The sequence below is a fragment of the Nuphar pumila genome, chromosome 7 (assembly GCF_984573655.1).
Source record: "Nuphar pumila chromosome 7, dmNupPumi1.hap1.1, whole genome shotgun sequence".
Taxonomy (NCBI): Eukaryota; Viridiplantae; Streptophyta; class Magnoliopsida; order Nymphaeales; family Nymphaeaceae; genus Nuphar; species Nuphar pumila.
In genome coordinates, this window is record NC_143255.1 from 34,733,974 (window position 1) to 34,760,409 (window position 26,436).

Here is a 26,436-nt window from a genome sequence, read left to right on the forward strand (position 1 = left end):
TGTAGAGACAACGGTCATACACGAAATCTTATTCAAAATGTATGTTGATATATAAATAGTTTTTCCTTAAAATACTTTAGGTAATGAAGCATGAGACAACATGCACCTAACCATGTCAAGAAGGGTCATATTATATCTTTCAGTCACATCATTTTGTTGTGGTGTTATAGGTGTTATTGTTTAGGGTTTTATTTCATTCAACTTAAAATATTCAGTAAATTCATTTGAGGTGTATTCTCTTCTTCGGTCATACTATAAGACCTTAATTCTTCTTTTAAGTTGAGGTTTTTACTTTTTGACGATATTCTTTAAAATTGTCTAACACCTCAGACTTATATGTTATAAGATATATATAATTGTATCTTGAATAATCATCAATAAATGATATGAAATATTGCATTATTTTATGAGTTTGGGTCTTAAAAGGTCTACAAATATCTGAATAGATAATTTTTAATAATTTAGTTGCTCTAATTACATAAGTTAAAAATGATTTTTTTTTCATAAGTAGAGGATTTACATCGATGGAAGGATGTTTCTTCAAAGTTTGATATTAAATTTTGTTTGACTCGTTTCTTTATTTTCTTTAAATTAATGTCATAACCTTTGGTACCATACGTTAACATCTACATTAGAGGCATTATCAATATAACAATAAGTGGATGCTATTTTATTCACATCAATAATATTGAGTTTAAACAACACATGGTCTTTGTCAAAAAATCTCATCAAACATAATTCGATCATGTATTCCCATCGTGACCTTTTCTTGAAAAAAACCTAACTTTAAAGCCTTAATTGACTAGGGCTAGAACAGATGCAAGGTTCTGTCTCATGGATGGTATAAACAGGACATCGGTCAACAAAACATTATTTTCTGAGGTTTCAATACGATAAGTCTTAACACTCATAACATTATAGTAGGTATTATTCTCCATGTATACTCGATGTTCTCCAAGTCTAAACTTGGTCATGTCTACCATGCCTTCCTTCTCTTGACAATATGTCGTGTTGCTCTAAAATCTATCCACCATCTAGAAAGTTTATGGTCCACATATGAATACTCTGATACATGTAGCCTGCTGGATTTGTTATGCTTGTTATTATTTTGGTTCTGACAATCTCTCTTGAAGTGCCTAAGTTTTTCACATTTGAAATACTTCACCTAGGAGGTGACTCCCTGTAGCTTGCAGAATGTTGAACCCCTTGCCAAATTTTTTAAATGAATTTCTTTTAAATTGTGGGTGTTTGAGAGGGCCATGACTACCACTAGTGACATCTTTAGCAAAATGTAATTCACCCTTTTTATCTTGTTGCTCAATTTTTAATTAGGTAGGCAGCTCTTCTAGTGATAAGTTCTTGGAGTTTAGTCAAAGGGCAGTGGTGACTATCCTCTACGAAGATGGAAGGCTATGCAGAATAGTAAATATCTACATATGATCTGTGATCACATTCCTAACTATGGCTAAATCTTTCGTCATTACTAGCATCTTATTCATATGATCAACAACATTTTCATTTTTTTTACATTTTACATGGATTGTATTGCTCCAGGAGCAACTGTATGTGAGTTTTTGAGGTAGTATCATATTTTATAGAAATTGCTTCAAACATCAATTTTGTAGATACTCTAATCAGATCATCCTCTATGTATGTGAGCATGATCATTTTGGTTAACATATTATCTTTTTTATATTTTAGATATGCAGTTTTGTTTTGTTCAGAAGTTGTTTGATCAGGGTCTTTTATTTCTACACTTAGGGCATTCTCGATGCCCTGTAAGGTCAAAACAAGAAGAATTTTCCTCTTTTAAATATGGAAATTTATGTCATTCAATTTGTTTGTCTTGGCTAAATCGATATCACATACTCTACTAGACATTTTTTAAATTTTAATTATTATATGTTGGCAAATAACAATAAAGAGGAGTCCAATATCCAATAGAAAAGTGAATGACACAACATAAGTCAAGTTCATGCAAGATATCATACCCATAATAAAAATACATGTTATCGAACATATTCTATCATGCAAATATCAAAAAATATGGAAGACCATTAAATTCCTACTTATTCTAATCAAAATAAAGGTTTATATCCATCGTGGTCTTGAAATTTTCTAATAATAGAAACTGCAACTCTAGTCACCATCTCCATATTTGGCACCGCCTAAACTCAATCTCTAATATAGCCCCAAGAAATCTCTCAAACCACGCTCTGGGAGTGTAAGAGAGTGAGAATCAAGCTCTTCTATACCCGGTGACTGGTGAGGAGATCATATTAGCGGTTTTCCAAGCTCCTGGCAATAGAGCATCAGGGCCCAATGGGTTGTAGGGCTTCTTTTTTCAGCAGTACTAGGATATTGTGTGATGCTATAAAAGTCTTCTTTTCTTGTCTAATTCTTTCATTGCCTAAAAGAGGGAGTAAAGCGATCGATAAAAAAGTAGCAATTGAGGGAGCAACCACTTTTATGCAATTTTAGAAAAGTTAGGGTTCAGTTCTATGAAAAATAGAAAAACAGAACCCTTAAAAAGAATAAAAAAACTTTTTGAATTAAATAGAAAAGTTCAAGCGTTTTTCTGCAATTTTCAAAAAGTTAAGAGTCTATCTTAGGTATTTTCCAATATAAGTCTCTTTCTAGAATTTACCAGAAAATGTGGCCCATGCTCTAAAAAAAATAAAGATCACATTTATAAATACCAAAAAATCATAGGGCAATTTGGGGAATTTATGAAGCAGGATATAACATGAATTAATAGAATGTTAAGGGCAAAACAATAAATAAAATATAGAAAGATATAGTAGGAACTTTTGAGAAGATTAAGGGTATACCAGTAATCTCCCCTTCAAAAAGGGTATAAAACTGAAAAACTCAGTTTCTGCAAACCCTAAGTCTCGGTTTGTTTTTTACTTTCCTTCTCTAGTTTTCCTCTGGTTCCGCCGCTCCTCCACCTCCTCAGTGTCTCCGGTGACAGAAATCTGGTGTATCGGAGGATGAGTGGTGGAAGACCACCAACACAGTCCTTCGTGCGACTTTTCTTGCTGGAGATGGGTGATTTCTCCACCGTCAATGCCAGAAATCAACGAAGAAGAGGGTGATCTTCTCCTGACACCGACAAGCAAAGGGGAAGGGTTTTCAATGGCTGAGATTTGGCGTCAAACAAGAAGAAGGTGAGGGTTCTTTTTCATTTCTATTATTTTTGTTTTGTTACATAAATAGGGGTCATCAGAATTCGGTGACCTATATATATATATATATATATATATATATATATATATATATATATATATATATATATATATATATTGTTTTGTTTACGATGTCAAAAAAATAGCCTACGGGGAGGGGTATTATGGCTCCTCTCTATGTCTGAAGAAAACAAGCCTCATTTTAGAGTCTGCCTACTAAACTGGAGCAACAGGCACCCAAAACAGAGGGGTTTTCTCTCTGCTTGCTTTGGCGGCAGGTCTCTGTTGGAATCCGACCAAAACAGGGTTAAAACTCTTATATATATTTTTTTGTTTTGAGTTTTGTGTTTTTTTATTTCCTATCTCCAATGGTTGAATTTTCAATAACTATGGCCGGATATCAGTCTACAGGTCAAAAAAATAGGAAAGATTACTCATTTTCCATGCAAGGAAAACCCAACAAAAACCATAAGGGGTACTATAGTGCCTTAAACAAATTTTCCCTTTATTTTATTATTATTATTTTGAGTTCTAGGTAAGTTTGTCTATCCTGAAGAGGGGATGCCTAGTTTTTCGGTGACTGTGTAGCCGAATTTTTGGTGACAGCCCCACATAGAGAAAATATAAGTGACTAACCGATTTCACTTTTTTTCCTTGGTTGAGATCCCTAGGGCGATGAGATCGAGCAATTGATCAGCACAGAAATCTTGATTCACCTATGCACACCCGTAAGTAACCCGCTCTGATACCACTGTAGAGCCTCTAATGAAGTGAGAGAAGAGAGAGAGAATAAGAAAGGGGGTTAGTATTTATGGCCTTCTTTATGGGGTTGTTTTCCGAATTTGGTATCCCATATTTTTTTTAGAAATGGTTGGCCCTGTTCTCCTCTCTTGAGTAGTCGTTACCCAGTCAAAAAACTTGTCAAGCACTTGATATTCTCTTATGAAAGGGATACCAATGGATGGATAAGTCAATGTATATGCTTCTCATGTGTTCAGAAGAGAGTGAGCCACCACTCTCCTCAATGCATGAGTTTCATGCATAAGGTGTATGGCCATACATGATCATGCATGCCATGTATGACCAACATTAGAGACCTTCGAGAAGGAGGTCATGAGGTTTCTCATTCCAAACAGGCATGTGAAAGATGTATGAAAGTTTCAGTTCAGCAAAGCAGGCTGCAACAAGACTCCTCCAATCTTATCTCATCTATGGAAAAATCCAGAAAATGTACACAACTTAGGAAAAGCCTAATCTCCAAGAAATCAAATTGCATTCTTGCCAGCATCAAAATCGTGTAAATCTCTTATTCAATGGAATGTCTTTTGTATCCAACATATATGTGAATTAAGAAAACACTCGTATCGAGAGAGAGAGAGTCATCATGGACGTAGGTCATATCAACCAAACCATGTTAAAACTCTTTGTGCATGTGTAGTTTGATATCGTTTATGGTATCAGAGCTTGCAGAGAATCATGTTGAGAAATTTTTCGCTGGAGGAACAGTCGTTCATGGAGAGTTAAAACTTAAATAAGCCTTTGAATTAAAATAACAATTGTTACAAACACAAACAACTAAATTTATGAACATAATAAGATAAAACCTTAAATTATACTTTTAAACTAAAATAAAGATTGTTCACTTAAGAAATACAAACAACTAAATTCATGAAAATTTTACAATGGGCATCTTCTATTTTTCATATTTTGAAAACAATTCATAATTGCATCATCATTGATGATATCAAATGTCTCCTTCTCTATGTAAGTAACCAAAGCATCATTGATCCATTCATCTCCCATTCTATTACGTAGACGACTTTTGATATTGTTCATAGTTGAAAATGTTCTTGCAATACTTGTTGTTGCAACTGGAAAAGTTAATGCCAACTTAATCAATAGATACACATGAGAAAATATAATGTGCTTTTGAGTTGCTACCATCATCTCTGTTAGCTAAAGATTTTAAACTTGAAAATTGATCACTGTTTCGCATTTCTGCAATATATATATCCAATTGATTTTCAAGTCTAATTATGTTTACTCTACAAAGTTCTTAGGGTAAAGCTCAGCAAGACGAATCAACTTATCTTTATCAAAAGCAGAAAAAGAATTCTTTGGACTCAAGCATGCCATTGAAAGGAGGAGCTCTGTATCTGCTTCAGTGAAACAATCATTCAACTCTTGAAGTTGTAAATCAATAATAGCATAAAATACATCAATACGATAATGATGCAATGTTGTGATCTTTTCAACCTTATGTCTTGGTCATCCTTGAGGTGTATATGAGTCCCCTAGATCAGAAATCAGAATATCAAATCTCTTATAAAATATGAACACTTTGTTTATAAGAGAGTCTCATCTATTGTCTCTCAGACTTTGAAGGCACTGTTTTGATATAGTGACAAAACTCATAGCATTCACAATGTCTTGATCTTTTCGCTGAAGTGCTTGTGAAAGGTCATCAGTTATTCCCAAAACTTTACACATCAAATGTAAGCAAAAAAACAAATTCAAAATCTTGCAACTGATGATATAAAATAATTGCATCTGAACTTTTTCCTAAATATGTATCTTCTATAATGAAATCTAACACTTGAATAAAAGAAGAATACATACTGAGTAAATTAACCAAAACATCGTAATGAGAACCCCACCGAGTATTATCAAGTCATTTGAAACTTATTTCTTGATTTAATCATCGTCATGTTTCAAGTTCACCCAATACAAGTGCTTCAGCAATTCGCATAAATTTTGCTTCTAGAATAAGCTCAGATCTCTTGCATGAAGTGAAGAAAAAAGTTGACAACTTGCCTAATATATTGAAAAACACATCAAGCAATGAATTTTTTTTAGCAACACCAACTAATGCCAATTGAAGTTGATGTGCAAAACAATGAATATAATATGCAGATGCATTTTCGTGTAATATAAGACTTTTTAATCCATTAAACTCTCCTCTCATATTACTTGCTCCATCATAACTCTGTCCATGCAAACTTGATATGTTTAATTTATTCTTACAAAATGCTTCTTCAACTACTTGTTTGAGTGACATAAAACTTGTTTCAAGAACATGCACAAGAGTAAGAAATTGCTCAACCACTTGACATTTTTCATTAACAAATCGTAAAACAATAGTCATTTGTTCTTTAGTTGATATATCACAAGAATCATCAAATAAAATAGAAAAAAAAGTATCTCCAAGTTTTATGATAATAGCATTTGTGGTTTATATAGAAACAGCCTTGACAATATCCTTTTGTATATCAGGAGATATCAATTTTTTATTTTCTGGAGTAATTTTCAATACAACCTTATTTATGTCATCATTGATCTTTGAAAATATCTTTACCAACTCAATAAAATTTTCTCTATTAAGAGATTCTTTGGCTTCATCATGCCGTCGAAATGTAAATCATTGACTTAACAAGTATCTGATTGCATTAACAGTTGCCCAAAGGCGAAGTCTATATTCATCTTTCTATCGAACACTTTGTTTATAAAGTATAGCATCAATATGTTGTTTTTATTGCATCAAATTTTGACACTTCATTCATGCTGAATTGTGAAAACTGCTAGAGCTTTCAACATGTTTATCAAACCTCTTCTTGTCTTTCTAGTTATCAAATCCTTCAGATACGAATGCCTCTGCACTAATCTTCTCTGTGCTTTTTGTTCTGAAAAGATAACACTGCAAACAATATGTTTTATGATTACTTGTATTATACTCCAAACAATCCTTATACTCATCATACCAAGTTGGAATGAACCTTTGTTTTTGGTGGTTTAGTTGAAACGTACAATCTCGAGGATGACAATGACCTCAGATCATATATGCTCTATGAACATTATCTTGGATATTAGGATGATAACTAGAAATAGAAGGACGAAGTCCAGGATCTGCAAGTAACTATGATTCATTAATTTTTGTTTTGCTTATTTTCTGACTTGGTTCTCCTTCTCGAGTTACAGAAGATTTATCAAAGATTGACCTTTTCATTATAAAACTTATTCATTCTTATGCAACAAAAAAAAATAAGACAATGTTCTATGAGCCAAATCTCATTGCAAAAAAGGATCGAGCAAAATGAATATGACAATCTTCTATGAAGTTAGGTATCAAACTATGTTTTGTAACTAAACAATGAGTATCAACAGCATGATATGAACTGAATCTAAAGCTCTCAATCATCAAGTGAAAGTAAAATTCTAGAGAAGGTGGCAGCAGGTACCGTAAAATTCTCCAAAGTCCAAACCCGATGTGATCTTCGGATCTTTCTCTTACATGAAATAATCAATTTACCTTATCTGAAATAATGCCAAGTAAGTTCAAACCTGATTTTCAGTTCGCAAGTTCTAGCAAGTAATGCCAAATCATTAAAAAGATAAAAAAAATTATCCAAGTTTTGCCTTGTCGGCCCTCCGGCAACCACCGAAAAAAAAGAGAGAGGCTCTGGCAGAGGCCACCTGGTCCTCTATCGAACCTCTAACGGCCCCTGAGGAAGGGGGAGGCTCTGGCCCTCTGCCGAACCTCCAACGGTCACGGGGGAAGGGGAAGGCTCCGATATAGGACATTGGCCCTCTGTCGGTCCTCTGGCGATCCCGATCGAATGAGAAAAGAAAAATAGGAGAAGGGGTTTACTTGCACGAGTCGTCGGTGCTTGTCGTTGTAGGGTTGACACAAGGGATCGGCTCTCCGAAAATCGCAGAAGGAGAAACAGAAAGGACGAGAGGGAGCCGGCGGCCACTGGTAACATAACGACCGACGATGGCCATTACAGGAGATGAGGAGGAAGGGGGAGGGCGACGCAGGGAAAGGCGTTGCGAGCCCTTCCCCGCGACCCTACTAACTTAACCCTATTGGGTTCTCGGATCCGGGTCGGGTCCGAACCCGACCCGAGTCCGATAAGAAATTCTGGGGTGGGAGACCGCCCACCCCTGGCTCCACCACTGTTGCATCACCGTTCAACAATTCTACAGTTCCCAGTCAGTCCAGTGTGTGCACAAGACTATCATTTTCTCAGGTACCAACAAGTATCCACTATTTTTTATCGATCAAACTGAATTCTAACTACCACTTATGGGAGTTTCAATTCAAACCGATCTTGGTTACCTATGACTTGATTGTATACATAGACGGCTCCAAACCATGCCCACCTTAATTTCTTGGAGGCTCGAGTGAGCTTAACCCTGATTATATAGAATGGAGAAAGCACAATCAGCTTCTCCTTAGTTGGCTGTTCTTGTCTCTAATCGAGGGAATCGAGGGAGTTGGTTAATTACTAAAAATATATCAAAAGATGTCATTTAACTTTACTCCTTACCAATCATTCAGTCTTAAATATAATTTCCTTAGTGGGACTCTCTCTATCTATAGAGAGAGAGGGGTGCAAAATCCACGATCAATGATGATTGGATGGCTCTCCAACAATCAGAGTGTTTGACTGATCGAATCTTATACTGTAGCATTTATTTAAGAGAGAGAGAGAGAGAGAGAGAGACGGAGGGGATGAAAGCCTACTCGCCATCAATGAGACTAAGCAAAATAATAAATACCATTTCCACAAAATCCAAGTACAACCGCCCCTCACCCCAAAACCCAGTACAGGCATGTAGAGTCTGGCAAGAACCGACATGATAAAGCCCCAATCGTTCCATTTGGAGGGTTCATCCCTACAATGGATGATCCAGATGACCCACCATCCAAAAGCAATCAGGGCCCCAGCATGAACACATGATCTCTACCAATCACTTGGACGATCCATTTTCAGAAGCAACATAGATCAGCTTTAAACTGTAACATGCAATTTCCTACATGCTTCCAATAGTGCAAGCACAATAGGAAAAGACTAAACGTGAAACTCGAGTACCCAAGGAAAGAATTCTTGCATTGGCTCCTCATGGAAAGAGGCACATCGACACGGGATATCAGTAACATATACAAGGCCAACCATCTCAAACGAACACCGTATCACTGAGAACAAATTCTCTTGACCACTGAATCTTAGGAAACATACATTGTTACAACAATGAGAATCAATAGAGCAGAATGGTGCAAGATAATCTAATCAAAACCAACTTCAGCTAACCTATCAGCCACATTTGGGAAGCAAGCAGAAAAAAGATACCTCCCCGGGCAGCCAGATTCTTTCGTGGAGCACATCATTTGAAAAAAAATGACAAAATTCCTAGTTGTCCTTTCCAGAAAAGAACTGCAAACCAGATACCAAGAGAGAAGAACAAGATCTTCAGCAAGCCCAAGTCCTTCACTCTCCAATCATCATAAAAAGAACTCAGAAAGAGATTCCAAGGATATGCGGCCACTGTTCACCATGAAGCAGACCCTGAAGGGACTATTGCAAGCTTGACAGTGCCGGAAGAAACTCTGGTATATCTGTTTGCATCAAGACATTACCCAAACAAGCATGTTCTCAATCCAAATCTAGAAACTCCATTCTCTTTCTCATAGAACCTTTCAGATCTGTAGCATCCTTTTCAGCCCTTTGAGCCTGTATAATAAACAAAACATTAGAAAATGTAATACATGCACCAGAAGATACAAATGCCAGGTATGCAACCAGTCTGAGGACTGGCTAGTTTCTACCATAGCGACCAAACGTGCAGCCAAAATCTTGTGAGAAATTGAAACTTTTATATTTCTTCCATTATTTTTGAAAAAATATTGGCAAAAAAATAATTTAAAAATAAAAACCAATTTTTACAAAGGAAATTTTGGAAGATTTAAAGTAAAAATTAAAAATTCAATTTCTTGCAATATTTGCATTTTTATCAGATAGAAAATTCTCGTGTTTTTTTTCACATTTTTTTGAAGAAAAAGCCGATATTTGTTACTATGGCTTCTTCCCAATAAGTAATTCGACAACTTGAGCAGCAAGAAACCTCCGACACCATGGAGTTGGGATAAGGCTTGATGATGATGACGATGAGCTGCAAGAAACCTGCCAGTGGCAATAGGTCAAGTTCTTGCATGCTCAAGCCAAACTTTATTAGTCTGATCCAGTATAGTCTGCCCACAATATAGTAAGGCTGGCATAGCAGTGGGCCACTATGCATTGTGACCCAACTGAAGCCTAAATATGATCCAATGAATGACTCCAGCAAAGCTTATGGAATTGATCACAGATCACCTAGAGTCAAAAAATTTCAACTCAGATGTTACCACTCGTTAAGTATATCATAAGTGAATCTTCTTTGCAGCTCTTACACTTTTTATCTCCAAAGCTGAAACACGAGTCATGTGAGCTGGAAGTTCCTCCTTCTCAAGATCCTGGGTGACATGGTCAACATTGAAAATGAAGATCACAAGCTTGAGCTTTTCATCATTTCATCGCATGCAAAAAAGAATTAACCAGATCATTGAACATGAGATGACTAATATACCAGCTCGCCGATCAAGACAACATTTTCTCCTCGAATAACATAAAGGCCAAGAGGAATATCACAGTATAGGTCTCCAACAATTATACGCTCACATGCACCTTCTAGTACAGCATTTGCTGTTGATAAATAAAGGTGCAGTTAGCTAGCAGATTGTGAAACAGCTTTAACTAGTTACTTCAGAAGGAAGACATCTTTACCAAATTGATCAAACGAACGAAGAACACCAAGTAGCTTCCTCCCATCTCTAAGTAACACAAGAAGTTTCTCTGAAATGGCAAGAAAAATCCGAGTATGAACAATGACTTCAAAATTCAGACAAACACCTTTAACTAGGGTGCACACAAAATCAATAACAACATTTAAAAACATCAATCCCACAATTATGAAGATCCCAAAAACAATATAGAAAGTGTGAAATGCATCAAATACTACGTGTTAGGTGCCTGATAAGTACTCAATGCTGAAGAGTTTAATTTAACAAGGACAGTTAAGGGTATTAGGAACATAATGATAGAACAGAGAATTCATGTAAAGTTAACTCAATTCGCTTGAAAGAGTTGGTTCTCCCACCCATCCAGCAAGCATGTGCCATCATTGTGCAACAGAAATTGTCTCCCCCAACACAGGCACAGTAAGTTACCATTGGAACTAATCCAGATTTAGAATTCTTAAAAAATCTATTACAAGTTGGTTTAGATGATAATAAAAATGCCCTATCCACATATGTACAAGTGCTCATACATGGCATGGCTTGGCTGGTACACCATGGCTGTTTTTCAAAAGAAAGGAGTGAGGGTATGGCTGGGTTGGGTATGTCACATACAGGCATAAATATGTACTACAAATGGGAAGCTAAATTAAAATATAAACATCAAATATAGAAAGTACAAAATATTTATAGAAGCATAAAATGTGTCCTATATATTATGTAATATGTTGATATTTGGGCAATGTTCACAAGAACCCAGGACCAGAACCCAGAAATACTAGCATTGATTGACACGGGTATGCTGCACATTTTAAAGTACCCACATTAAATAAATAAAAAATCAGGTCTCTCCAAAGTTATCACATGATCCATTTGTCAAGATCAACTGGATACTATATAGTCCATTATAGTAATTCTCAAAAGAATAATTATGAAATTGTCATTGCCTCAATTTCTCCATCCAATAAGATTCTGCCCAATCTTGACATAATTGAATGCATCTAGATTGAAAAGAGGAAAAATTGTTCTAGAAACTCCAACTCCAAGAGAACCAGGACCTGATTTAAACACAAAAGAGAATACACAGAAAGGTTTAAAGATTGGAGGATCATTGGACAAGTTTGTAGCAAACAAAATGCCTAAGTTTACCCCTCTCAAACAGTCAAACTTGAAAACCGCAATGGATAAACAAGCAAGACAAAGAATGTGCACAGCAATTTCAAGGGTTTTTTTATCATGCTGCAATCTCATTCAATGCAGTCAGGTCTCCCTATTTTCATGAGATGTTACAAAAACCTCTAAGCAGAAAGAAAATTGTGAATGATGAAATAAAAAAGATTGAAAGATCTTTAAAAGAGTTTACAGAGTCATGGAGCTTAACTGGTTGCACAACCATGGCTGACGGTTGGAAGGATAATGCGAGCATAACATTGATCAACTTCTTGGCTTATTGCCCAAAAGGAGTATATTTTTTTAGATCCGTTGATGCATCTGATATTGTTAAAGATGCAAACAATCTATTTAAGATGTTAGAGCAAGTGGTGCTTCATGTCGGAAAGGAGAATGTTGTGCAGGTTATTACATTGTTTCAACTTTCAACTTTCAAACCTTTTAATTGATAATTGTTTGCATTTTTCAATTTTCAGTTTTCTCTTTCCTGCTCCAATTCAATATATGGCATAATAATTGTTATCTTTTAATCATTTTTCTACATTTTAATTCTATATGTTAATGTTTACATTTTTCAACTTCTCCATTTCTTATTTGCAAGTGATCACTGATAATGCAGCAAATTTTGTTGCTGCTGGAAGAATGTTGGAAAAGGATTACAATTTATTTTGGACTCTCCTTGCACCGCCCATTGCTTGGATTTCATCATTGAAGATATTGGAAAGATGACAAGGATGAAGAAATGCATAGATAGGGCAATGAGAATAACAAAATTTATATACAACCATACGTTGTTGCTACACATAATGAGGAATCATTTTACCAACAAAAGGAATATTTTAAGACCTGAAGAAGCAAGATTTGCAACAAATTTTATTTTGCTTCAAAGCTTACTTGGACATAAAGCTGCCTTGAGAAAGATGTTTGTACATGATCAATGGGTTAATTCTCAATTCTCAAAACTTGCAGGAAAGACAGTTCAAGAGATCATCATGGATACATGCTTTTGGAAGACAGAAGTTGGCCTAGTAAAATCTATAGAACCTCTACTTCAAGTCTAGCAGTTGGTGGATAGTGACGATCAACCAAAAATGATGTACATATATGAGGCAATGGATAGGGCTAAAGTGAAAATTAGAGATATCTATGGTCGAGATGAAAGGAAGTATAAAGTTCATTGGAATTTGATTGACAAAAGATGGGAGGACCAACTCCACCACTATCTTCATGCTGCAGGATATTTTTTAAATCCAGCATTTCAATATCCACCTGAATTCTCAAAGGTAAAAACAAAAATCTATCTAGTTATCAGATAAATGTTTTTATTTTTCATTAGTATTTCACTATGTCACATAGGTGCGGGTGTGGCGATACGGCACTTTAAAAAAACTTGGGTGCAGGAGGGTATATATATATAATCTCAGAGAGACCTGGCTCTGTATACCCAGACTGATTCAAACCTGGGTTTACTTTGACCTAGGTCTGAATCCGACCAAGTCAAAGCAAACCCAACAGACCCAGGTCTAATTCAGACCTAGGTTTGCTTTGATGCAAGACTGAGTCTGACTTGGTCAGAATAGGTCCATGTCCAATTCAGATCTGGGTTGCTTTGACCCAAGTCTGAATCAAACTTGGGTCTAAACAGATCCGACTGATCTGGGTCAGCTTAGACACAGGTCTGATTCAGACCTATGTTGAAACTGATCCGGATCTGAATAATTCAGACATGACTTTACCCAGATCTTATCATAACACCTGGTTTGTGCAAGGTGTTATAAAGGACATTAGAAAAAGAGAACAAGAAAAAACATGAGAGAGAAAGAAAGAAACAGATCCAGATCCGAATCTGGCCCAGGTCTGAATGGACCCAAGTCTTATGGCCCAGGTCTGAATGGACCCAAGTCTTATAAGACTTGGGTCCATTCAGACCTTATCATAACACCTGGTTTGCGCCAGGTATTATGAAAGACTTTCGAGTCTTCAACATTAGATGGAGTGAAAGAGAGGGAGTTCCGTCGGGTACCCCGCTGACGCTGCATATGAAGGAGGAGCAAGATATCTCCCTCCAGCACTGACAGAAGAAGAAGAGGAAGAGAGGAAGCCAGGTACACATCCCCTCTCCTCCTCCTCTCTCTCTCTCTCATCCTTCTTCTTCTCATTCTTCCCTCTCTCTGGTTTCGTTTCTCCCCTCGCTTGATTCCCCCCCCCCCCCTCTCTCTCTCATTTCCCCCTATCCCTATTTCCCTCTGGTTTTCCCTCTCATTTTCCAAACAAGAGAAAGGGGGAAGAGGGGAACCGAGAGAGAGGGAAATAGAGAGGAGAGAAGACGAGAGAGAGAGAGAGAGAGAAGGAAAAGAAAGATAGTGCGAGAGAGAAGGGAGAAGATGAAATGGCATGTGGGTAGGCAACCCTCAATCTCTCTCTGATGTGTTTGCCGCAGCCACATCGCGTCGACGCAGGTGCAAGGGCCCTTTTGCCGAGTCCCTGTGACATAGGTATTTCATTATTTCTATTAATATGTTGTTGACATGATGGCTTGATGTTTTTCTCAGCATCTTGAGATTCGACGTCGCTTGAAGCAATGCATTTTGCGCCTAGAGCATAATCAAAAGAAAGCAGTGTTTGCAACACTTCAGGTACTTTTTTTGTATAACTTCAAAATTCAAAGTATATATTATATTGTAACATGCAGACATTCAATTATTCATAAAACATTAATATGAAAATTATTTATTGATTTCATAATTTTCTTTAGATCAAAGATTTTACACGTGCTACCTCAGATTTTGGTCAAACTTTGGCAGTGAAGACTAGAAATAAAGAACTACCAGGTGCATAGCTATTGTGTTAGTAATTTTATATTGATATCAATTTTTCAATTTCCACCAAGTATGTAAGTTGTAACTTGATGGTTGTTCCATCGTTTCATAAAAATATTAACTTATAATTAATTATTTATTTTTTAGCAATATGGTGGGAAGAACATAGAGGATGTACTTCGGAATTGCAAAAAATTGCATGCATCCTTAGCCAAACTTGTTCCTCCAGTGGATGTGACAGCAATTGGAGCACATTTGACCAAGTGCATACAAAGAGGAGCAATAGGTCGCAGAAAAAACGATTGAATGATCTAGTTTATGTTCATTACAAATTGAAACTGAGGGAGAAGCAAGTCTTGAGTGTTGGAAATTCCAACCTTGTGTCACTTGGCAATATTTTCTTAGACAATCCAATTGACTCTTGGATCAAACAAGATGTGGAAAATGGTGTGGCTGGTGAAGTGTTTCTTATTTGCTTATTTTATCAATTTAAGGATTTAAGTGTATAATACATTATTACATTAATAATTTAATATGTTACCCTTTTGTTATATAATGAACATTTTAGGAGCATCTTTGAAAAGTGAAATATTTATTATGCTTTTCTTCTCTTACAAATGTAGGATGATGATTCTCAACAAGAGAATATGGACATGGAATTGGTAAGGTAAATAATGAAAATCAAGAGAATGAAGATGTTGGTTCATCAGCACAAATGCATGCTACTAATGACAATGAGAATGAGGGCTCAGTTGAGATGATCAATTTGGTGTCCAGTGGAGTTGATGGAGAAGATGATGATTATCATGATTTGTACTCTTAATTCCATACATAGATCCTTTTTTTTAGACTTTGAATCTTTGTCTGACAATTTGACATTTTAACTAGTGGACTTTGATTATTGATAGGACACAATTACAAAGGATGAGATCTAGGAGCTGGGACTAGGAGTTATGACTTTTAAGATGATGGCTTCGTTTTTGGGTTTTTGACATTGTGCATTATGCCATTTTGGTGCTTCCATTTTTAAATTGTGACAGGCTGATTGCAAACTTATCTAAAATCCAAATTCTGGAGTTCTGAACTTGTGAAGTTGTGAAATGTGAAACAAAAATTGAAATTTCGTGTATGCTTCTTTTAGTTTATTCTGTTATGTTATGCATTAATTGCATTTCATGATTTTCAATTTTTAATTCATAATGCTCTTAGAAATTATTAGAACTTAGAAAGGTAGTGATTACTAGTTTACTTGTTCATTTTTTACTAGTTTTATTTCTGTCAGTGTAGCTTAATTATTCATTTCATTATTGTTCATATGTGCAGCTATGAAGCTTATTTTATTTTTTAGGCAGATATTTTGTAGTTTCTATTCTTTGATGCTTTAATTTAGTGAATTTGTTGCTTGGAGTTTGATTATTTGCATTCAAAATGTAGAAAATATAGTGTTATATTCAATATTTAAAGTATTATTTAAAAAAAACACAAAAAATTAGGTCCTAACCCGTCCGAATTACCAAGTCAACCCACGAGTCAAGGGTCGGGCGATCTGATTCTGAGTCACGGGTTTGCCAACTATGATGCAAACAAAGAGGTGGAACAACTTCTAATGAATTCAGAGAGCTAAGAACTAAGACAACTGAGTTTAGTTGCTTGAGTACCCAAGCACCCACCAAAATCTCCCAGGATCTAGACAGAGACCAAGAAGATATAGAGCAACGAATACAATCCCTAAGAAAATTTATTCAAAAGGAAAATGCTAACTTCCAGCCATGCCCAAGAAAAATGCGAAAAAATCCTAAATGTCGTCTCAAAGCAAAAGAACATTAGAAAGTTGCAGATAAAGTGTTTTTATGCATCCTAGACATAGAACGTCGCAAGAATAGAAATTCTTAGGAATATTAATTTTGGTTACTATCACACACATCAATCCCTAACATGAACATATGAAAATCCACCAGTGACAAAACATTATTCACCATTGCCTCAACTTACCCACTATGCAGATCCACATGAAAACAATGGTCTCAGTTGCAACAAGAGAGAAGAATTTTATGATTCAATTACTCGAAAGAAAGGGATTTTCTTAGAAGTTATGGGCATAATATAATTCGCAATGAAAGATGAGGGAGGATTACAATAAGACTAACCCAAGCTGTGTTGAATTTTTCATGAAATCCACTAAGGAGCAAAGATGGCATGGTGGCACCAAAGAGGAAGTGTGGAGGCAAATACTGATTGGCTTTCACAAGATTGAACTCTAAAAGCTTACACAAACTTTTCAAGAGGAAAAAAAAAGGATACTGAAAGTAGAGACAAATATATATATATATATATATATATATATATATATATATATATATATATATATATATATATATATCATTAAAAATTAAAAATAGGAACTATAAAGGTGATAACCAAGAAAATGTAATATCTAACAAATCATTGATAATGCAGAAAATATCATAAACACAATGAGGAAACTGTCAACTCAATGACAAACTACATGGCATAGAATAGCTATAGGAGGAGGCCGGAGAAAATTGGAAGAAAGCAGTTACCCTGATCAGAGAGATAAATGAATAATCTTCGTGATGAGAAGATACTCAACAAAAAAAATGAGTTAGATAGAGGTATCCTTGCAGTTGGACCAAAAAAGAACACTAGAAAAACAGAGATTAAGTGGAATCTCAGTCAGGATGTTACTCAAGGTTTAAGAGACAACACAGTAGACGATGATAACTGAAGGGTGGCAGCAACAAAGTGAAACCATTATGGGGGCGTTTTCTTGTCACGGAAGAGGGTGCCACGGCACCTCTTCCATGAACTCGTCTTCAGCTGAAAAGGAATCGGACCCCCCCCCCACCCACCCCCCCACCCCCATGGGAAACATTTCCACTGAAAGGGGGGGTCCAGCGTTGATTTAGGGCACCCTTTCCTCGTGGAAAGGGAACCCGACTTTTATGTTGCCACTGTGGGCCCCGCAGAAACGCATCGACAGGCATGCATTTCTGCAGAAATCCCCAGCTTTCCGCGGCACACAAACGCCCCCTATGACTGAAGAGCTGAAACCATTGACAAGATGCACAAATGGATACTTTTGCAAGCATGACCATAATAAGGCATAAGAAAAATGACAAAGATCAGCACCAATGATTTAAAATTTACATCATTTGAAAACATAGTTGAGCTAACGCAAAAATTCATGGGAATGTCAAACATGGGCAAAGAGAACGGCCATCTTATGGCCTGGAGAGAGAAACTAGCCCCAAAATAAGCATGATAGTATATGAAATTGCAGAAGTCACACAACTATAAGCCCTTCCAGACTAGCATTGCATGAAATAATAGGGGCCTTGCAAACCAAAAGAAAGAGCTGGTATAGATGGCGCTGGTTAATGTATTAATTTAGTCCAGGTAGAAGAGTTGTAATCTGTAAACCCCTCCGACGAATAAAATAAAATAAAAACGAGAGACAGTTCCCCATTTGGGGGAACTGCCTCTTCGGTAAACCGAAGGGGGAGAGGATAAACCTCACCCCCCACAATCCGCGAGAGGGGTGAGGCTTATCTTCACCCTGCGTGAGGGCTATAAAAGCCCTCACGCAGCCCCTCCACCTCGTATCAAGCGAACGGCAGAGGGAGAGAGGAAGCGGCAGAGAGCGAGGGAGAGAAGAAAAAAAATTAGGGCTTATCGGAATCTAGCCGGCGACGAGGAGGTAAGACTCCTCCCCTTCTTCTTGTTCTTCTTCTTCATCTTCTTCTTTTCGTTCTCGAAAAAAAAGGGGGCCGACAGACATGGCTGCCGGCGAGCTCGTGTTAAACGAAAAAAAAAACAGAGGGTTATGAGAAAGAGAGAGAGCGAGAGGAGGAGGGGGCCGGCCCCTCTGCCACAGGGAGGAAGGAGGGAGAGGGCCGATAGCGGCCGACCCTCTGCATGTGTAAAAACGGAAGGGGCAGAGCCCCTTCCGTTTTTTGGATTTTTATGGGGGACCGACTTGGACTGGGTGTGACCCAGACCGAACCGGGTCGGTGTGGGCGGGACCCCGACCGAGCCTGCCGGTCTGGGTTGCGCCCAGACCGAACCAGGGTCGGGTCGGACCGAGTTAGAAAAAAAATGGTCAAACTGGTTCAGGCCGAACCAGTTCTAGTTGAGTCGGTTCAGACTAAACTGGTCTGAACCGAACCGGGTTAGATCAAACCGGGTCAGACCTCGGTAGGTCTCAAGTACATTTGGATCTGATCTGGACAGATCAAAACAGAACTAGATCCAAAGAGATATGGGTCTAGATCTAGAACAAAATTGGATCTGATTCAAATCAGTTCTGGATCTGGATCCGGTTCAAATCAGTTCTAGATTCAGATCGGAATTGGATTTGATTGGATCAGTTTTGGATCTAGATCAGAATTGGGTCTAAATCCAATCAGACAGTTTTAGATCCAGATGAGTTATAGATCTGGATCCAATCAAACAGCTTTGGATCCAGATAAACATTGGACCTAAATCGGGTTGGGATTATTTTCGAATTTTAAAAATAAATAAAAAATAACCAAAATACCATTATGAGTACCCGAGATCCATTTCAGTAAAATGGGCATAACATTGCACTCCGAACTCAAAATTGAGGTTTGGTGCATTAGACTCATATCACAGAGAAGAATCTATCAGTCCACTGGTTTTAGTCAAATCAAGAACACAAAAATTGAGGTCTCACAAGTCAATTCAGGAGGGGTATTTTGGTAATTTTATTAAAGTATATAAGGTTTTGTGCATTTATACAAACATACTTATGTAATGACTAGATTCTACTGTCAGAGCACCTTGAGACTCGATTGCAATTAGAGCACAGTATTCGCATTTGAGGTAAAAATATTATAAATAATTTTAGATGTGAATAAACATTTTTCCTTGGCATGTTATTGTAATGTCGTTAATTAGCACGATAGCTTTTGAGTGAGAACATGATATGTATTGAATAATCATGCATGATATTCTGAGATGATTGCATACACATATGAGTTGTAATATACATATTAATTATGGTATGTTATGCATATTAGAAAGATATTATGTTTGTGATAGCATATCAGTGTGATTAATAATAACATGCATTGTAATGAAATTGTGTTTAGATTGGAGTCTCATTTATTCTATTCATGTTGTATGCATGAATATATTGAGATTAGCATGCATAACCCTTTAAATCCCGAAAGTAGCGACATGTGATAAGGGTTACCTAGTTCGCGGCCAGTGTGTAGCCACCATAGAGAGTGAACCGTCAGTGATTTAACTATGTGAAGACCCTACATCGTTGTGTGCTTAGTATGAGATAAGTATGAGTCTTAATGTCATCATGAGATTAAAGAATGAGAATCGGCGTGATCATTTCATGATATCACTCATGAGAGAACGAGTGAAACACGAGTTTGAGAATGTGGATCTATGTGTTGAACTTAGTCTATGACTTAGGGTTAGACTCACACAGTGTTTGGGGACTCTAGAGGACCATGGATGATTGAGAACCATCATGGTTAGGATGTAGCATAAACCATACCGAAATTGAGATTGAGCCTGACCTCCCGGCTAGCTACCGACAAGGTTTCTTTTTTGTTTCACTGCAGTGTTTGGTAGTCCAAAGATCACTGAGAGTGTATGGTTCATTGTCTGACCAATATATAGAATTGAGGTGTTCTACGCGGGTTGTTACGCCCATATACGACTATGACCGGTATAGTCGACCTAGGATTAGTTTGGTGTATTAGAAAGTTTAAGAGAGTGAATGAGAGATAATTAAAATATACAAACTTGTATAGTGTGTCAAAAACTAAATTAAGACTAGGAGCTTAGAGCTCGTTACAGTTGTAAGTTTAAGTGTTTATCCTCCTATTTAATTACAATTATAGGTTCCAAGCACATTAGTACAGACAGGACTTGATCGACTTATTCTTCAGCAGAGTATTTGGTAGTTTTTACTTTCATGTCACTGAAAAATAATGTATTTGTTATTTTCTCTTGTTACGAATGATGAACATTGTGAAAAAAAAATGAGTTACTGAATGATAATGAAAAAAAAAAAATTAGCCATGTTTCTTTGTGTGAACTCTGTACTCTTTCCCTCTGAGAAGTAATACCAACCGAACTTGGACTCCCGAAGTCTCAGGTGAGGGTGTTGCATAATCACTAAGTCATTGACAACGGGTGCAAAGAACAAGAACAACAACAAGAAGCAACCAAATGACTTCAGACTACAACAGCACACATCAAAAAGCTTTTGAATGGGAGGAAAGGCAACCTAAATGCCAAAGCAAAAAAAAATCATGTAGGAAATAGCTCATAAAACCTCATGAACAATGGCAAGTGGCAACAGAGGTACAATCTCAGCCTTTAAAAAATTTACACTAAGGACAATCTAAATGCACATATATGAAAGAAAAAGAACATCACAGGAACCAAACACATTCCACGAATAAATAGCTTCATGAACAAACAACTTCAAACACAATAAGCAACCCTCTAACATTACCAACCTACAACAAAACAGCCATTTTTAAGCAAGAAATCCTTCAAAAGCCATGTAACCAAGTAGGGATGGCAGTGGACCTCCCTGTCTCAAAATCCTGCACTCCATCCCTGCCTCCATCCCCTCACGGGTTTTGATTTTAACCTCCATCCCTGGTCCAAACCGGGCGAGGCGGGTGGGGCCCGTTTCCCCTAGGTCCACTGCCATCCCTAAAGAAGGATGGGGCGGGGAAAGGCAGGATCGGAGAAGGGGCGGGGAAAAGAGTAAATCAATCCCAGCTTCCATCCTCGCAAGGGTTTTGATTTTAACCTCCATCCCCGGTCCAAACGGGGCGAGGATGGGCGGCGCCCCATTTCCCCCTTGTCCACTGCCATACCTATAACCAAGTCTCAAAAATAGGAAAAAAAAATCCAGAAAATGCAACAGTTAGTAAACTAACCAAACCATGTTTTAGGCCACAAACATATACACCATGGAAAACAAGATTCAATTCAAACAAAGAATCCACAGAATCTAAATCTATCAACAAACCATTTTTGGCGAGCAAAAGCTACTAAAGTACAACAATCAATCGAAACCATGAACAGAAAATACTACAAACAAAATAATGATTAGATGCAAGCAAGGAACATACTATCAAGGTAGCTAGCAAGAGAGGTGGAGAGGAATATTTCGTCCGCGCTCGCCCACGACATCGCTTCTTCGGTTCGACTTCGAGTTTCTCTCCTCCAGAAAACCGTCCCTACTCTCAGTTCCCAGCAGAACCCCAACAAATGGCATTGGCAGCCTTGTCTACAAATGCAGCACCCCGCTTGATCCTAACCCTAAGGATCTCCCAAGGCAATCAAACGAATGAATACCACATGAAACCGTAAACCCTAAACCTAATCACTAATCAAACGCATAATACTTCCAATATATGTCAGAAAATTACTGCAAATCTCACCAAAAACAGGAACAAATTAACCGAAAAAAAAACAAAATTTCCGCCAAAACCTTGGTTTTACAAGATTGGATACCCAAAAATACGATTTTTTCCCACATGGGTGATCCAAAAACCGTGTTTCGGAGACACATGGTTTCTGTGACGCATGGACCAAGAACCGAAAGGATGCTCTGAGCTAAAGGAGATCGAAGCCCACCTCCATCCGTCTCCTGGAGGAACAATCGTGGATTAAACGGATCATCTAGCGATTCCTTGGTGGATCGTCCCTCTCTCTCTCTCTCTCTCTCTCTCTCTCTCTCTCTCTCTCTCAGGCTCAACTGCTCATGCAAGCTCCGTTATGCGGACCCATACCTTTTAGGTTAACATAGTGACAACATTTTTTCGTAAATATCGACCTGCCAAATTCTCGTGATAAATTGAAATTTTTATTCTTCTTGTATTGTTAGCAAAAAACAGAAAAAAAATAAAAAATAAAAATAAAATCTTTTTAAATTGTTTTTAAAAATAATAAAAATAAAATTGAAAATGAAAATTAATTTCTACCGTTTTATCAGAAAATATTGATCTGTCGATCTTGCGTTTTTTTTTCTTCACATTTTTTTGAAAAACAACACCAATACTTGTTATTATGGTGTGAAAATCATAGTTGCATAAAACTCTATTTTTCCGTAGGTATCTCATTTTTCCGTATACCAGTACCTAGTAAAAAATGCCAAGAAACTTGCTTCTAGACGCATATTAAACTCATCCCTTAGAAATATCAAACATGGTTTTAAATATAGTAGTGACAAACATTAAAATTAAAAAGGGAGATACGTGAAAAAAAACAAAGCAATTGGAGTGAACTTTATTGATGCCTATTAAAGGAAAGGAGTTTACAAAGCTAACTTGCCTTTCACTTCATGCATTTTTCCTGACTGAAATAGGAGAAAGGAAAATTTTGTTTTGCGTGACTTTGTTCATCTAGTTTGATGGTGTCTACTTGCATCGTATAAATTGCAATGTATTGAAAATGCCATTCTGTTTATGTGATTTTAGGAAAAGAAAGCACTATTATCCCATTACATGATTTTATGAGTCTTTTAGAGTCTTTTTTTTTTATTTTATGGTCCAATCGGACAATAGTTTCATTTGAAGTATGGTTTTACCTTCATAACGGATGTTCAAATTAGTAAATATCGAGGATATTGAGAATTTTAATAAAAAGGTGCAGCCCCTTTAATAAATAATAAAAAAATTATGTACAATAAAAAAATAGTAAATATATATGAACCCAATTAGCAAATAAAGAGGATATTAAGAATTTAAGAAAAAAAAGTGCTACCATTTTAATAAATAATAGAATTTTTATATATATAAAAAAAATAGAACCTCATTTGGAGACTTTGCCTAGGGCCTCAACTTCTCTTGAGCCTCCCTTCTTAAATAAGGGAAGACATTAGCTAATAGGACCATTGCAGCTCCTCCTATACCGTTCTTATATATGTAGATCTAGCTTACTTCATTAAAACGATCAGCAAACTTCTCATTTTCATTGAGACCGGAGGTTATTTTTTTTCTTCAATTTAAACCTGATTTTTGTACCTTCATATCAATTTTATATTTGAGATTTGAGAAGACCTACAAGATATATTGTTCATAGTTGCATAGACTTTTTCACAAATTCTTGCAAGAGGATCCCTTTATGTCATTGACCTTACTAGCTTAAGAGTGTTCTATATTTTTTTCTTTATTTGATTATTGTTTTAAAACACTTTGCTTTCAAATATATATTTTGCATTTACATGTAGCTCGAGACATTGGCCCATTGCTATAACTATTTATTTTGAATTTTAATGTTTTTGCTTTTCTTAGTGTTTCTTGTATCATTGTATATATGATATCATTATTCTTGCAACATAAATGATGAATTCTACTTTTTAAAAACTCGTACCATCATCAAGAAAGTCATGTACCAAAACCTAGTATCAATGTCTACTAGAAACTCGTACCAAAATTTTTCAATAAAATTATATTAAAAACATTTAAGGGCCTTGCATACTCGTATCTCCTATTATTTCCTGTCTCTGGCAACTTTGGTGAAAACTCAAGTCTCGTTACACATCAAGAAGTACACCAACAAGCTTCAGCTTCAAAGCAAGGGGTGCAGATTGAACTTATGGCATCCTTTTAGTTAGGGCTGTCAATGGGTCCCCAACTATTAGGGTATACCCAAGCCTACCTAAATAACAATGTGTGGGGTCCAAGTTAGGGTTCGGGTTTTGCCAGGTCACTAAAATGAAATGTCAAACGTGAATTCATATAATTTAAGAACTTTATTTTTACTTGAAATACATATAAAACACTTGGATCAGATTGAGTACCCAATAAAAATCATAACCCAAACCCAGTACTCATATTGCTCGGGTTGGGTTTGGGTCAACACAAATATTATTTGGGTCAACTTTTTTTATACCCATAGTCGAGAATTCACATTCGAGCCGGGTCCGGTACCCAGTACAAACCCGACCCGTCGACAGCCCTACTTTTAACTAGATGACAGTAGCGAGTGGCCCCTACCACATTAGCAAAGAATTTGTGGGTTAAACATTTTTAGGAGGTGCACCACCTTTTCAGAGGTTGACGAAGGACCTATTGCTAGGGTAAGCTTCCTTTCCATCTTTTTTGATGATTTTGTTCATAATTTCATATGCTTTAAACTTATTTGAAGTCATATCCTTGCATTAATTACAGATCGATATAAACAACAAAAAATGATCGTATTATTCTTGTAAAATGACACATTATTCGAAATGTCTCCTCTATATCCAAAATCTTTGAATTTTTACTTTTTAAGACATTTTTTTTCTTTCACAAATATGCTACCATCTTAGCAATTCATTTTAATTTGTGAATGTCACTCAAAATGTGTGAACCTCATTTAATTAAATACTTCTAGTGCACGTTCACGACCTTCCTAAATAATTGTTGTGAATGTTCCCTAAACGTGCGAACCTTATTTAACTATATTTTTTGATGAACGTTCACAAATATAATACAATCTTTGTAAATAATTTATGTGAATGTTTTCAAATTGTGCAAGCCTCCTTTAATTATATTTCTCAAAGTATATATGCAAAAACAATATGGCCTTCGCAAATCATGTTTGTGAATATCCCTAAAATATGTGAACCTCCAGTAACTAAATACTCTCGAAGTACATCCACAAATATAATATAACTTTTACAAATCATGTTTGCAAATATTCTTAAAATATGTAAATCTCCTTGAACTAAATACTCCTTATGTATGTTTGCAAATATTATTAAAATATGTAAATCTCCTTGAACTAAATACTCGTTCGCAAATATAATATGACCTTAAACTAAACCCGTATGTTCAAAGAACAAATCCACCCTAGGGTTCCTCATCATAAAAAAAAAGAACAAAATCCTTGTCATGAACCTTTTTTTAACATCTTGAGCAATAAACCTAGCTTAACAAATAAAAGCATGTTTTTACACCGATGGGTGGCTCCAGTGGCAACAGGCATAGGGAGAAGGTGATGACCCCTTCATCCCAGGTTCACCGACTGTGCAAGGGCTTGGGTGTCGATGATCCCACCCGGGGTTTACTTTGCAGGGGGCGAAGCCCATTAGGTAAGGTGAGGGTTCCTCATCATAAAGAAAAAACATTTTTTTCTACAGACACTCAAAGATTGTTAATGTTTGGCATTTCCAAAGCATAAAAGCCACATTTACATTTAGTATAACAAATTTACAGATATATTTCTACAAGGTTAACATGATAATTGTGAATTCATGGACAATATTAACCCACGATTAAATTAAGGGTGGTAGAGAAATGGGGGCATTTGCTTAAAGGTGGAAGAGTTTGGGGGATAATGGAAAAGTGGAACAACTTTGGTGGATATATTAATTAGGACTTTGGTGGTGCAAGAGTTTGGGGGATATTTGAAAAGTGGAGCAACTTTGGTGGATACATTAATTAGAACTTTGATGGGCACTTCAAAGTTAACCTTGTTTTTTATGGTGTTGTGTGATCAAATGGGTTTTATTTATTCATGATATTTTCCTGACAGGCTACATTTTGAATGTGGGGTAAAAATAGAAAATTTCTATCAGAGATGGGAAATTTTGAATCTTCTCATGGCATTTAAAATAAGCGAAAACTTTTTCATA

General features: G+C 36.5%; 1 protein-coding gene across 1 annotated transcript; it reads right to left on the bottom strand.

Annotated features, from left to right (window-relative positions):
• Positions 1-9,058: 9,058 nt before the first annotated feature.
• LOC149831873 (sm-like protein LSM1B) lies at positions 9,059-22,565 on the bottom strand. Its single transcript, XM_090012263.1, has 6 exons — positions 22,452-22,565; positions 21,944-22,133; positions 10,790-10,858; positions 10,593-10,708; positions 10,417-10,479; positions 9,059-9,700 (listed from the first exon to the last, which is right to left on the bottom strand). The coding sequence occupies exons 2-6, from the start codon at positions 22,002-22,004 to the stop codon at positions 9,623-9,625; spliced, it is 387 nt and encodes a 128-aa protein (XP_089868389.1). The 5' UTR covers positions 22,005-22,133; positions 22,452-22,565; the 3' UTR covers positions 9,059-9,622.
• Positions 22,566-26,436: the final 3,871 nt, after the last annotated feature.

Excerpts from the sequence above, each read along its gene's own strand:
- LOC149831873 (XM_090012263.1), bottom strand. The coding sequence starts at position 22,004 with ATGTCGTGGGCGAGCGCGGACGAAATATTCCTCTCCACCTCTCTTGCT. Across the intron at positions 10,859-21,943 it reads TCTTGCTAGCTACCTTGATA|AGAAACTTCTTGTGTTACTT; the intron begins GTATGTTCCTTG and ends TTGCCATTTCAG. Across the intron at positions 10,709-10,789 it reads TCGTTCGTTTGATCAATTTG|CAAATGCTGTACTAGAAGGT; the intron begins GTAAAGATGTCT and ends ATTTATCAACAG.